Source organism: Trachypithecus francoisi, unplaced genomic scaffold, assembly GCF_009764315.1.
Source record: "Trachypithecus francoisi isolate TF-2019V2 unplaced genomic scaffold, Tfra_2.0 Lachesis_group10, whole genome shotgun sequence".
Lineage (NCBI taxonomy): Eukaryota > Metazoa > Chordata > Mammalia > Primates > Cercopithecidae > Trachypithecus > Trachypithecus francoisi.
In genome coordinates, this window is record NW_022681455.1 from 76,977,545 (window position 1) to 76,993,290 (window position 15,746).

A 15,746-nucleotide genomic window follows, 5' to 3' on the forward strand; every position below is an offset into this window, starting at 1 on the left:
CACCCAAAACATGTGTCTTAGTGTTTGATTTTTTTTTTTTTTTTTTGTACACAGAGAAGAGGGAATTTCAGAATTTTTACATACATTTTAGCAAACAAGTTTTGATCTATGGCTTCTTGGTGCAGTAATGCAACGGCAATCCATTCTGGTGCCAAAGGCTCATACTATTACAAGGAAGTTGTGAACACTAATCTCTTAGGAGGTGAGGCCAGCCCCACATGAACTTCTCTTGCCTCCCTCTGGTCCACCATGATACATAAATACTTAGACTGTTTTTTTCCTCTAATGAATCATTAGACATTAAAAACGGAACAATAGAGTCACAAAGGGCCACATGCTTTTCGGTATAAAGCATTCTCCTTCTCTAGGTTGCTATCACAGTGCAGACCTGACTGCCTGAATATGCTCAGGAGATTTAGTCAATATTGTCTGTATTTGGTTATGGAAAAGGCTCTCCTTTTTTTTTTTTTTAAATCCAAAGTGCATAGTGAGAACAAATCAAAGTTTTTGTTTTTTTTTCCTTCTCAGCATCAGTTTCATCTGAGCATGTTCCCATGAGAGAGCTGCTCAGATGCCTCGCCTTTGTCCTCTCCACCCTCCAAAAATAATAAAATAAAAAATAATAAGAGTCAAGCAATTTAGACATTCATCAGCCTGGTAAACAAACTTTGCCAGCAAATAGAAGTCCTACTATTGTAAAGAAAATTGATAAGACAAAAAGTACATATGATGACCCAACTACTGTGTTGTTGGGTAATTTATAAGGTTGACCTCCGACTTCATTGATGTAAAATCCTATTGGAAATATTAGGGCAGCCATACAGAAAAGGATCACTGTAAAACAAACCAAAACACAACATTAGTAACATGGTTTGGTGATCTGAAAAAACAATGAAAATTTGGCACAAAGGAAGCTTATAAGAAGGGTTGGCCAAACCTGTTAAAACATGGGCCACTTGTTAAAAATTTGTATATATTACAGGTCACATAGTATCCCTGAAGCCTAACAATACAGTAAAAGCTAGGTTAGCCTTTTATGTAAGTCTTAGGACCATTCTGAATATCAGGATTAAAAAAGTCCTTCTCCAAACCTAACAAATCCTCACAAATATGATTCCTAGCCATTTACGATAGTGATTAAGGGCACTAGCTAGAGTCAGATAGGCGCTCAATTCCAGCTCCACTGCCTACTAGCGGTGTAATCTTAAGCCTCTGGTTCCCTTCTGAAAATGGGGGAAATACTAGAAGGCTAAATAAAATAATGTCTAGTCCCTGACACAGTGCCAGGTAATAGTAAGTGCTGAATGAGTGCTGCATACCATTATCACCATAGTTACTATTTTGACAATTCTCTGTTCCTCTCCGTGTTAGGCAGAAGGAATTGGAGAAAAGGTATATATAAATAAGCACCACTTATCTTACTCTGATTTAAAATCAGCTAGTAGAGGCCGGGCATGGTGGTTCGTAACTGTAATCCCAGCACTTTGGGAGGCCGAGGCGGGTGGATCACCTGAGGTCATGAGTTTGAGACCAGCCTGGCCAACATGGTGAAACTCCATCTCTACTAATAATACAAAAATTAGGCGTAGAGGTGCAGGCCTGTAATCCCAGCTATTCAGGAGGCTGAGGCAGGAGAATCATTTGAACTTGGGTGGTAGAGGTTGCAGTGAGCCAAGACTGCACAACTGCACTCCAGCCTGGGTGACAGAGTGAGACTCTGTCTCAATACAAAAATAAATAAATAAAAATAAAATAAAACCAGCTAGTAGAAAGAACCTCAGATCTCTGGGATGATTAGCAAATTGTCAGAGTGGTTATCTCTTATCATGGATAATATTCCAAAAAACAAAGAAGGTAGGTAACCTTCTTTGAGTTTTGCATGTAAACACAAAGGAGTATATTATTTGTTAAAACGTTTTAAAAAGGATATCAGAAAACCCAGTATCCGGGTAAAAGTGATTCCACAGTCCAGTGTTTGAGCAAATGGCCTGCTCCCCTGTGCTACCAAAGAAATGGTCTTCTTAGTGAACACAAACTATTTACAAATAAGCTAGCTTTTCAAAGAAAATATTTTTGCTTCTTGAAAGCGTATTGCTCAAATGTTCATTGTCCTTCAACTTTTTCTGGCAGAAATACTTCTTCAGTGTAATGTGAGGACAGATTACTAGTCACTGTACATGAAGAGTTGAAGCTTTCATTATTAACTGAGTGAGTTTTCACCTCCAGGTGAAAACTATCCCCCAGAAATACTAACAGAGCCCTGGATAAACATTTCAGCTGACACTCGTCTCTACATTTTTTTGTGTGTTAACCAATCAACAAAACTTTCCAAGTTTTAAAAAAGTCAATTAGGAACCCTTTCCAGAAGGAATAACTCCAGCGATACAATGAAAAATAGTATTTGCTTAAGTAATACATCAGCTTAAGAAACAACAGCACTCTTACTTGTACCATTTAGGTAGATTATTTTATGTTATACAGACATATAACATATACAGACATAAAGCTTATTTTGGGCAAATGACCACATCAAATAATATTGTATAAGCAAACTTGAATTTTTTTAGATGCCTACTATAGAACAAATGAAAAATCCAGGCATTACATTTTAAAGCTTTTAGCCTTTTTGTTGCATAGTCAGCAAAAAATAACTATTAGTGCTGCCAATGTCCACCTGTCAGTGTGGTCTGTCACCAATTTCTAATGGTTCTACGGCTTAATATGGTCTGGTGAGTAAAATGAAACCACAATTTAGGTAACTACACGCAATCTAATTTAAGAAAATAGGGCAAAATTATTGTTGTAAAACAATTTTTTTCTTAATGTTGACTAATCTCAAGAAACAAGTAATTTAGAAAAGTAGGAATATGCAGATGTTAAATTTGTTCATTGTGTTAACATGCCAACTTTGTTCCTATCATTTCCTATTTTCTGCTATAAAAAAGATCTATCCTTTATAATGGAGTAATCATTTTGCAACTATAGAATTTAACAGTTTCAATAGTTAAATATTTTCCAAATTTGTTAGAAAAGGCTTAATTACATTTTAAGGGAACAACGAAGTCCTGTTTAACCTTAGTTTTAAATCAAAGGAAGCAGGCTCTCTATACTTCCTGCGAGCAGATTTAACGCAGGTGGATGAGTTTTTCTTTTAAGCTACTGTGAACTATTAAGTTACTTTAGAGCTTAAAATATTATTAATGCTGATAATATCAACCTTTGAAGGCTGAGCTTTGGATCCTAAATAAGCTTGTAAAGACACAATTTTCATATCTTCCATGGCACAGATTTTTTGGCACCGAGAGTCAGAAATCAGGTGCACTGTTAGATGAGGTTGGAAATTAGGGTGGCAAAGGAAAGAGCAAAGGCCAGACTTGAAGAACAGGATGACTCATCTTGGTTTCTCTTGCCCCCATAGGGAACCCCCATCATGTGGGGGCTCTTCTCTGAGACATATTTCTTCTCTGAGACATATTTCTCCACTGTGCACGGCCATCAGAAGATATCAACCTCATGTTATTATGAAAACTATAGCTTAACTGCAATAGAAATACATACAATAAAGTACATTTTTCAGGGGCGGAGTGGAAACACTAGGGGACGCCCAATTCCTCTCAGAACTGCCACCCCAGCCACTGGTTCTGGTACCAAAAACAATGTATTTAAGGAAGCTAAAAGCAAGGCAGCTCTATGCTTGCTTAAATGAAATTAACTCAAAGATATATTAAATTTAAAAACCAAGATACAGAATAGTAGAAAAAATTTTATATAAATACGTATGTATGAAACACACACATATAGATATGTTTCTATGCATTGAATACCTCTAGTAGGAAACCCCAGAAACTGGTAAAAATGGTTGCCTCCAGGAAAGGGGTTAATGGGATGGCTGGGTGACAGGGCCAAATATGATTTCACATGGTTACCCTTTCACAGATTTTGATTTATGCATCATATGCACATATTATTTCAAAAAGTTAAATTATTTAAAAAATAAAGGAAAAAATACATTGCATTTGGGGGCAACTATACATACTTAAATATTCTCTGTTTAAGGGGAATGGAAAACAAAGATAATCCTAGTTCTTTCCCTTCACTGGGTCATAAGAATCTATAGCTCATGAGAGCATTTAACATTTTGACTCACACTACCTTGCTAAATCATATTTTAGGTTTTTGATATTCAAGGCATATGCATTCCCAAATTTCAACTAAATCCAGAAACTAAATCCTTCTTTGATATTATTTTACTTCTTGAAGAGTGATTTCTATCTGGATTAGCGAATCTGTAAGTAAAAGATAAAGAAGCAGATTCTCTTTAAATTTCTCATCAATATCCTTAACTTTAGCGGCACTGTTTCTATGATTGCTTCTGGACCCTCTCTCCAGAAAAGAATTGTCACAGGAGGTCTGTTTGACAGGGAAAAGGTCACCAACTTGTTTCACTCTGCTTAACAAGGATGGAGAAACTTTTTTATATCAAAGGCAACTTGATCTAAATTTAAAAATTAAGGGCACTATAGATAAACAGAACCAGAAACATACACATTCAAGAGTATAAATTTCAGCGCATACAGGAAGAAACAGAAGCTCATGAAGGAATATCACTCTCCTGCAGCCTTTAAGGATAAACTGAGTTTTAACATTAATAGGGATACATGGGATTATCCCTTACCCCAATTATACACGTTCTAAACGAAAATATCAAGAGAAAGTCAGCTGTTATATTTATTTTTAAAAGCGTATGCAAACCTGAGATTATTTTAAGGCACTGAATTAAAAGTCTCATTTGCATAGGTACTGTTCTCCTGTTTCTTTAGAGCAGGATTTCTAAACAGTGGCTCTACTGCTACTTGGGACCAGATAATTCTTTGTTGTGGGGGACTGTCCTATGTATTTGTAGGATGTTTAGCAGCCTCCCTGCCTCTACCCACCGGCATTCCCCTAGTTGTGACTATCAAAAATGTTTTCAGATATTGTTAAATATCCCCTGGGGTACAAAACTGCTTTGGAGAGAAAGAAGCACAAAAGCAGAATTGCAAAAATGTCTTTTCTTTGTGCATTTTTGTTTCTTCTGTTTAACTTGAGATAAGTCTCTGATGTGTTGTGAAATTAAACCAGTTTTGCAAAGTACAAGAGAATGTGTAATATATAAACTTATACCCTTGGGCAGAGCTAAATGGAGTAAGAAATGTTGATAAACAATTATTAAACAACAAAATGTGTTGATTTTTCAATGGTTACAACATACAGCAGAAACTCAAGATCAGTATGAGAAAAATACTGCCACCTTCATCTAATTTATATTTTTATGTATTTGTTCTATATTTATTTTTATAGATGATACCAATAGCTTCAAGAAAAGGAAAAGACTCAGGCTACTGGTAACTCTGAGTCACAAACCTGGATTACTTATGTCACAATCTGAGCAAAAATAAAATTCATTAAAATAGCATTTCACACAAAGTGATTAAAGTTGTGGATGTCCTGGTCTCGCAGAAAGAGTTTTGAAGAAATGATGGGACTGCGTAGAGTCTATCTCACGGCCATACACAAGTGGTGCTCTTTGATGATTATGAAGTCCTTATTATTGATTCTTGATTATCTTCATAAAAACACCAGTGTGGGTGGGTGCCTTCTAGACAAATTTAGTAAGCACAGGTTACTTACTTCCAGTGAATGCTATCCATCGAGCATATTTTGTAGCTTCTCTTCGCCAGTGGGAAGCCACCAGCAAACCACATGTGACAGTCAATGAAATTATTCCCATGATGATAAAAAACAGTGTGGTGACCCACTCCGGGGGAAGCCGGGGAGGGATGCACGTCCGGTCTCGTCCATGGATTGTTTGACACTGTCGCACGAGGCCCACAGTGAGTGCTCCTGGGGAGATGCAAATGGTGGGAATACTTTAGTGGGTTTGGCCTGCCCAGGGAATATTCCTCAACACCACCCCTTTAGTTTTTAAATATCATTTATCTCTTTGTGGGTCATTCAAGCACTTAAATCCCAAGTCCTACTCCTCAGTATTCTGCTGTAGTTCATAACATAGTAATACTTAAACATACAAAGTGAACTTAAACAACAAATGACCTCAGAAAAGTCATAACAGGCAGTTCACTCAGGCATTCATTAAATAAAAACTTTTCCGAGTAACTGTGTCAGGTATTTTTCTAGGCTCCAGGGAAATAACAGCAGACAGGATGAGGTTCCTGCCCTCCCTGAGCCCGCATGCTGGCAGAAAGGACTGGTATTTTTTGATTCCTAGACCCCAGACTCATTGTATATTACTTCATTTTGGCTGAAAAGAAAATCACTTTTCAGGAAATTGAAGACAAACCTGAAATATGCCTAATTGTAATATAGAAATAAAATTAAACAATAGATTAAATGTTAGAAGCAATATATTTATGAAAGGTATAAGGTCTAAGAATATTACGATGTAAGTAGTTTTCCATTAAACTCAAGAAAATTTTGGAAAAACTAGGAGGGCCCTCTGTCCCAAACTTGGTATATTCACCAATTTTTGTAGAGTTTACCAGTGTTCACACTGCCAAACCATGGCTGGCATGCTTCACAGAAAATCACAAAGGCAAATTACGAAGGTAATTCTTAAAGTGTCTCTCCCCATTTATGTTTTTATAAAACATCAAGCGTTATTTTTCCATAAACATGTTCTCACGTCAAACCCAAGGACCTCCTCCAATCAAATTTGGGGTAATTTATAAAAACTTAGATTAGAAAGGTGACAGAGTAGTTATTTTATCTTCTTCCCCAATAAGAAGAATGTTTACAATGGTACTTTTTCAATAAAAACTACTTGTTTCCTCTTCCAAGAGCAACAGAAAATGGGAAAAGTTACCAAAAATATAGGAACGGAAATTTCTGGAGCTATTAAAAATATAATAGATTTTTGCATTTTGGGGGAATTTTTTGGGTCTACATTCCTTTCTTTTATTTATAGAGATGGGGTCTATGTTGCCCAAGCTGGTCCACAACTCCTGGCCTCAAGCGATCCTCCCGCCTTGGCCTTCCAGTGTGCTGAGATTACAGGTGTGAGCCACTGTGCCTGGCCTGCATTATTTTCTCAATATGAACACACACACAAAAAAGACATTGACCTCGAAATCATAGCACTTGCCATGAACAAATGTCTTCTGTGAAGGGAACTGGTGAAATTCCTAGTGGCATTTTGGGAAGCTGCCCTGGTGGGAAAAGACAGAGCAGGGATGGACTTGTGTGTGCACATGCATGTGTGGCTAGGTGGGTATGCTGGAAGGAGGGTACTTTTCTGTAACTTGAGTTTGGCCATTGATACATTTTTAGAAATAAAGCAACTTGTTGAAATAAAATGAAACAAGAAATCAGTTCTCTCAAAGTTGAGTTGGAGTCCTCCCTCAAATGCTAACTCTTAAGTAGAGAAGAAAATAAACAAGCTGTACTTTTTCTCCCAAGTCATCTAATAACTAGACCCATCTGGTGATCCCTGCCCAGGTGCAAGCAACATTATAATTATGGGGTTGTCACAGGCAAGAGGAAGGCAGACCAGACAGAAAGTATGCAAATCTTCACAAAAATGCCACACACTATGCCACACACCACCTTCTACTTGGAGCTGATTGACTTCATAGGCCAAAGAGAAGTAAATCAGTAAAAAAAAAAAAAAATTGTCACATTATTTATTGCTAACCTTTTAAGTTTCACGGTAATTGCTTGAAACCAGAAGAGAGGATTTGGTAGGGGTGAGTAGGCACCAGGGAATTGCATGACTGTTCTTAAACAAAAACACTAAAAAGTCTCCTCGAAAAACAAACAAACAAACAACAACAACAAAAAACAAACAAACAAAAAAAAACTTGAGGGAGTGTCTTATAAGGCATTTTATTGTAATTTTGGAAATAAAGAAGGCATTTACAGCAGTGCTCAAGAACTCTTAACAGGAAACTACTCCTGATCATTCAGCAAAAGACCGCTAACAAATTATCCTCTTCTAGTCACTGTTCCATTTATAAAAGATGTAACTGCTAGCAATGAAAGACCCTCTGACAAAATGCAATATTATGAATTATTATATTAGCAACTTTCTTCTCCATGTAACATACACAGTCTGTACAGTTATAAAGGTAACTACATACCTAGTGAACTTAGATTTACATTTGATTATATTTTGCTGGCAAATATTAAAAATTGTAGGTTTAGTACATCATAACTGAACTCTCTCTCCTTCTAAATACTTGAGTATCCTTATGTTGACTCTCTTACTCTCTCAGCGTTAGAAATGAAATTTAACTTAACCTCCTGTGCCTATAGATTGAGTGGAATTGCTTTTCTCCTCCTCTCTCTAGCACACCACACCAAGTGACTACAAACAGAACAAGTATGAAAATTACACCACCTTCTATAAAACTGCAAATAATCTGACCGTGGTTTAGCTTTAAAAGAATAGCTATAGTCTTATATTTATAAAATTCCTTATCACAATAAATCAAAACCAAATAGCATCTCTATTCTAGAAGAAAAAAAGCTAATGCTAATCGACGAAGAGGCATACTGTATATAAGAAAATCAATACACAAATATTTTACTGCGTGTCTCTCGTGCTCAGCATAGTAGCAGTCAGAGATTCAACAACTAATATGCTCACACATTCAGTAAAAATAGACTTTCCTTAAATATACAAGGGTTAATGTAAACAGTGGTCAGTCAACTCTGTTAAAGTTCATTTTCTTGAGTGAGACTCTAAGTCAACAACATTTATATCATAGTCATATATTTTCTGTAAGCTGACTGGGGGAATCTGTGAGGCCAACTGTGCTGTTACTATTAAATCTTATAAATTCAGGTACTGTTAGTACCCAAACTTTCACCAGGCCTTCAAATTTAATATTTTACCTCAAGGAATTATCTCCTTGAGCTTCAGACTCATCACCCACATTAACAGTCAAGATCTTTTACTTCCTCTAAATTCCCTTAACACATTTAGTCTGTATCATACAACCATGCACTTACTTTAAGGTAGCTTCTTTTTATCCCCGAATAGGACATGAGCTTCTCAGAGGAGGGAACTGCACCCACCTTCCACTCTACTGGAAACCCCAAAATGGCAGCAGCAGTGGAATTCATAAGCATTAAGTGAATTTAAATGTATTAAAAACAAGCTAAATTTTAAATCGCACTGCATTAAATAAGTTCTCCTCTATAGAGCTATCTTAGTATGGTTTCTGCACACTTATTAAGTACAAGCTCAGTCATTCACGAATTTTTGTTTTATCCAACAGGTCTTCTTGCCTCTTGAAGGGGCCTGTAATTCCATTCCCCAAACAGCCAATTCATCTGTACCCTGCAGCTGTTTCCTAGGTAACTAACCCAGCCAAATAAAAGACTTGTTCACAATAGGAAAAAGGAAATGGAACTAGAAACTACAGCATCCCACATGCCTCTCAGCATCTCACCTGTGCAGCATTACACACAAAAGGAAAGTCATCCTGAGTCTTACTCCATTAAGTGGGGGAATCTTAAGAAGCTTCGACACTCATCATCTGTAAATCCAGACACTGTTAAAACGATTTAATACAGCCAGTCTGAGCATGTCTGTTGCCACAATGAGGATGCTTATAAGGCATGTCATCACTACATGTAAAAAGTGTCACAGAAAATCTGTAACACAGGGGTTGGAAGGCAGAAGGGCGCACACCCACCAGTCTGTCAGAGCAAATCATGTGGAGTGCTTGCCAATGTGGCCAGAGAGAGGGTTTTCCCATACAAGGTTGGATTTGAGCAAAAAAATAGCAAAGTTAACATTAGCTATTGTCTTCTTCCATCTCCCTGTTATGTTTTCCTCCTACTGACAATGCTCTCCTCTTCTCAAGGGGCTCTCCCTGTCAGCTCTAGGTACTGTGATCTGGCGTGCCCAATCCCTACCACAGATGTGGATCTCTTGCTCTACTTCCTCCTTGGGGAAATAAAATCTGTTCTTGGCAAGCTGTTTCACTGGTTACACAGGCCAAAAAATACTCTATCACAAATGTCTTAATGATTGATAAAAGCTTAACACACTGCCTTTCCCAAGAGCATTTGTATTTGAGCAAGGGGAAGTATCCCAATTGAACTGAAATTACAGTTTCATGTTTTAGCAATGGGCTGGCTGAAGAAATTTAGGAGAACTGGATGGCACGTGAAGATGGAAGGGGAACAGGAAGTGGGGAGACCCTGATGTACGCAGCCCTGTGCACCTCCTTGGGTAAGTCAGACCCTGGCAGCTTGCCCTCTGAATAAGGAGAAGAACAAAAACAAAACAGCCTACGGGTAACTTAAAAACGTCACACAAACCAGCCGGGCGCGGTGGCTCACGCCTGCAATCCCAGCACTTTCGGAGGCCGAAGCGGGCGGATCACGAGGTCAGGAGATCGAGACCATCCTGGCTAACATGATGAAACCCCATCTCTACTAAAAATACAAAAAATTAACCAGGCGTGGTGGTGGGCGCCTGTAGTCCCAGCTACTGGGGAGGCTGAGGCAAGAGAATGGGGTGAACCCGGGAGGCGGAGCTTGCGGTGAGCCAAGATCACGCCACTGCACTGCAGCCTGGGCAACAGAGCGAGACTCTATCTCAAAAAAAAAAAGTCACACACCTAATTTTTTCCTCTGGAAACATAGCTAGCGGTGACGATTTTTATCTGCTATGATTTCTAAATTGTATTTTAGGATATAGGTGCTTATAAATAGCAAACTGGCCAAAAAAAGAGTGAACAGGTAAAAATAAAGAACTTTAATGAGACACACATGGACAGTGTCTGAAAACCTGAGTAGCATACTAGGCTGAGGCTGAGCCCTACTCTCCACTGGAGTAACAGCACCCCCTCCTGAGACTTTCACCTGTTCTTACCCTCCTGGTAGTTTATAGTCACTGATCCTTACACTTTCTCCCAGTCTCTCACTTTCCTCTTGCCTTCATGTCTTTTCCTACCTGGCCTCCAGTCCTTGATCCATTATGTTACCACCTTTTATCTTTTCATTGCACCCACCTGGCAAAAATGATAGCCCTGACTCAACAGAAATTTCTTCCTTCTTGTACTAACCTCCAGGCTGTGGAATGCCGATGGAGAAAATCGTATCAGAGCAGAGGGGTGCTGCTGTAAATTTCTAAATTTTAATCTCAGGGCCATCACCTCTGTCCAGAAACTAATTAGGCCTCCCAAATTCCGTGCTTCACCGTTCTTTGCTGAGGCTGTTCCAAGACTCCTGCACTCTCCTTAAATATAAAAATCTACCGCCTCCTTCACATTCAGTAGGTATCAGTCTATTATTTCTCAGAAAAAAAATAGAGGCCATCAGGCAGCAAACCTTCAACTGTCCACCATCAAACTTACAACTATATCTGAATACGTTCATTCTTTCATTCTCACAATCCTTTCTCCTTGTGTTTTGGATCCCATCCTCTCCTTCTTTGGGATCTTGCCCAACACATTATTTTCTCTTTTCATATGTATCCTCTTCTGGATCTCAAAAATGTTTTAATGTGTTTAAGTCTCCCCTACCATAAAACAAAACTACCCCATATGCCAACACATCCTCCAGTGGCATCATGCTTTCTGTTCCTGTCTTTCTTTGTCTAACCTCCCTTGCCCCCAGCCATGGCCAGATTTCCTCTTCCTCTGCTGCCTCTACTTTCCAGAGTCTCATTCATTCCAACCTACTGAAGGTTGGCTTTTGCCCCAACTACCACTTCGATAGAGCGCTTGTGAAGCTCACTCACTCCATATCGCCAACTCTAATGGATGCTTGTCTTAACATTTAAAGTCTTGGACTTAACATTTTAGCAGCATTTGATACAGCTTCTTCAAACACATTTCCTTTGGTTTTGGTAACTCCCTCCATATCTACTGGGTTTCCTCCTGTCTCTTTAGTTTCTCCTTCTTTCATATACACTTTTTTCTTTCCCATTTGTTAAAATTTTGTGTTCTTTAGGGATCTTTCTTGGATCTGGTTCTTCTATAGTGACTCTCTGCCCTAAATCCAAACTGTTTAAAATGGGCTATAAAGGTCTGGATTACACTGCTTCTAGTCTTTCATTTAATTACTTTTCATACTTGATATTCAAATTCTTAGATTCATTCTTAATTCATATATCTCCTTATATTATACATACCTCAGGCCCTCATATATGCTGTTCCCTTTGCCTACAATACTCTTCCAGACCTCTTTTCCTGGCTACTACCTATGACTAGAAATTATAGTTGCAGCTTAGAAGTTGCTCCTGGAATATCTTCCTTGACAAGCTCTTACACTCCCATCCTGAGTTGAGTGCTTGTCCTTTGGGCTCCTATCAAAGCACTCTTTATCTCTTTACTGAATCTGAGGAGATCATGGGAACCCCTAAAGTTGTAGCCAGTCAGAAGCAGAGGTAGCCTGGGGACCCCCGACCTTGTGGGTAGCATCTGCATTGGGGGCAGCATCTGAATGTGTGGAGAACTGAGTCCTTAATTTGTGAGGTCTGCACTAACCCCAGGTGATTAGTGTCAGAAATGAATTGTCCTACGGTGCACTCACTTGGGGTTGGAAGACACTACATATCTTTACACAAAAACTTGTATATGAATGTTCATAGCAGTATTATTATTCATAATAGCCAAAAAGTGGAAGCAATACAAATGTCCATCAATTGATGAATAAAAATCAAAATAGAATATCCACACAATGAGTAATTTTTCACAATGAGAAAAAAAAGAAGTACTGATACATGTTACAACATGAATAAACCTTGAAAACATAATGCTTTGTGAAAACAGCCAGACACAAAAGACCACATATTATATGATTCCATTTATGTGAAATATCCAGAATAGGCAAATCCAAAGAGGCAGAAAATTGACTAGTGGTTGCCAGAGGATGGGGGGAAAAAGAAATTGGGAAGTACAGGGTTTCTTTTTCTTGGAATGTTACAAATATTCTGGAATTAGACATTGGTGATAGTTGCACAATACTGTAAGAAAAACCATATATGTGAATGTATGAAAAACCACTATGTTGTACATTTTATTTTTTAGGACATTTTAAGGACTTTATAAGTTGTACACTTTAAAATGGTGACTATTACCTCAAAAGAAATCCAACAATCATTTAGTTAAATACCAACTTAAATTCAGTAGCATACTGAAACTTTACTCCAATATAGCTCCACTCTCTCCCTTGTCTTTATTATTATGCAAATTATATGTATACACTATAAGCCTATCAACAGTTTTATAATTATTGATTTAAAATAAAAAAGTTATAAGCAAAAATACATTTGTACTGACTTTTACATTTACCTATGTAATTACCTTTACCAATGCTCTTTATTTCTTTATGTGGATCCAAAATATTGACTAGTGTCCTTTTATTTCAGCCTGTGGACACACTTTAGTACTTCTTATAGAACATGTCTACTTGTGATGAATTGTCTCCATTTTTGTTTATCCTGAAATGTCTAAATTTCTCCTTCATTTTTAATGGATAGTTTTGCTGGATAGAATTACTGATTGACAGTCATTCTTCATTTCTTTTTTTTTTCTTTTTAGAGACAGAGTCTCATTCTGTTGTCCAGGCTGGAGGGCAGTGGCATGATCTTGGCTCACTGCAACCTCTGCCTACCAGGTTTCAAGTGATCCTCCCACCTCAGCCTCCCAAGTAGCTGGGATTACAGGCATGTGCCACCACGTCTAGCTAATTTTTTTGTATTTTTAGTAGAGATGGTGTTTCACCATGTTGGCCAGGCTGGTCTCGAACTCCAGACCTCAAGTGATCTGCCTGCCTTGGCCTCCCAGAGTGCTGGGATTACAGGCATGAGCTACCACACCCAGCCAAGAGTTTTACAGCACTTTGAACATGTCCCACTGTTCACTGGCCTAACAGTTTTTGATGAGAAGTCAGCTGTTAATAGTATTGAGGATCCCTTGCATATGAGGATTCACTGTTTTCCTGCTCCCTTCAAGATTCTCTTATGTCTTTGGCTTTCAACTGACTATGATATTTCTGAATGTATATTACTTTGAATCTATCCTACTTAGAATCTGTTAGATTTTTCAATGTATAAAGTTTTTCATCAAATTTGGGGAGTTTTTAGTCATTGTTTCTCTAGGCATTCTTTCTGCTCCTTTTTCTCTCTTCTTCAGGAATTCCCATTATGTGTATATTGATATACCTGATAATGTCCCATATGTTTATGTTCTCTTCACTTTTCATTATTTCTTTCTGCTCCTCATATGCGATAATCTCAATTGATGTGTCTTTTAAGTTTGATGATTCTTTCTACTTCTGATTTGTTTTAGCTATTTAACTTTTCAACTCCTGAATTTCTATTTTATTTCTGAAAATAATTTCTATCTATTATACTCAATGTGGTAAGCCACTGTTTTCAAACTTTCCTTTAATTTTTTTTTTGTAACGTATTTATAATTACAATAGCTGATTTAAACTCTGTCTAGTAAGTTCAATGTCTGGGCTTCATCAGGGGCCGTTTCTATTGAACATTTTTATTTTTCCTGTGTATAGGCCACATTTTCCTGTTTCTGTGTAATTTTTAGTTGAAAACTGGACATTTGAATAATATAATGTGACAACTATGCACAAATCAAATTCCTTCCTTCCCCAGGATTTGTTGTTGTTACTGTTTACTAACTTTCCTGGAATCATTCTGTAAAGTCTGTATTCTTTGTTGTGTGTGGCCTCATCTATTAGATTAGTTTAGTAGTCAGCTAATGGTTAGAATAAGGTTTCTTTACATTATTTGAACCAATAAGACTCTCAGCCTTTGCTGAGGGGGTCTCTCTATGCGCTGTGGCCATCATCAATCCTGCAGCAGGCAATTTACAACACTGCCTTGGCCCTCACTTCCTGCTCGCATTGAGTCCCAAATCAGGTAGAGGTGAGGGAGTAGGGCCTTCCCAGTTGTTTCCTGGGTATGTGGACAGTCCCAAACATGTGTGTGGTCTTTCAGGTTCCCAGAAATATGTTGGAGCTTTTCAAAGACTCCTATGGACATTCTGTTCCTCAAATTTTCCTTCATGTTTGCCTGTCAGTCTTTTGTTATCCCCAATACCTCAGGAACCTGCGGTGCTGAAAAACTGCTGACTGTTTTTAACAAATGCCCTAGGAATAGAACAGAGCAAACTCTGAATGTGATCAAATAAAGATAAGCCCTAAAAATTGAGACTTTTCAGTGAGCTGCCAGACCGATCAAACAGTGACAATTTTCTGGGGATGGGGTTTTAAAAAGTACCAATTCCCCTGCCCTCTCAATTGGTTGCTAAGCTGCTAGTTTTCACAGCTACTATAGTTGTGAGGCTACTGGCTTTCAAGGGTACTGGGGACAGGTAGATGGAATTAGCACAATTTAAACTGCCACAAAGTTTGCTACTCTTACCCAAATATAGGCAATTTTCTCAAATGCTCCTTTGATTGTTGCAAGCTTTAATTTCCAGAGTTCTGAAAAGGTTGATCTAATAATTTTGCCAGTGTTCTTGCTGCTTTTATAGAGGAGCAGATTTTTGGAAGTCTTTACTTTGCCATTCCAGAAGTTAAACTCAACAACAGGCCACAATTTGAATTTCAGTTTTGTCACTAACTTGGGCAAGTCAGTTAATCTTTCCAAGCCTGCTTCAGCAAAAAAATAGTACAACCACCATTTAGGTCTGTGTGAGATAATGACATAATACTGGAAGGCAATCAGAACTGTAATCACTGAATAACAATTACATATTTTCAGG

At 38.0% G+C, this 15,746-nt stretch overlaps 1 protein-coding gene across 1 annotated transcript in view; it reads right to left on the reverse strand.

The window, feature by feature from the left end:
* Positions 1 to 28: 28 nt before the first annotated feature.
* The window catches only part of MOSMO (modulator of smoothened), a 75,743-nt gene continuing 60,025 nt past the window's right edge, over positions 29 to 15,746 (reverse strand). The window contains exons 2-3 of the mRNA XM_033217782.1: positions 5,671 to 5,883; positions 29 to 834 (exon numbers count right to left, since the gene is read on the reverse strand). Of these exons, the coding sequence (XP_033073673.1) occupies positions 650 to 834; positions 5,671 to 5,883 (398 nt within the window). The 3' untranslated portion in view covers positions 29 to 649. The remainder of the gene's footprint in view (positions 835 to 5,670; positions 5,884 to 15,746) is intronic.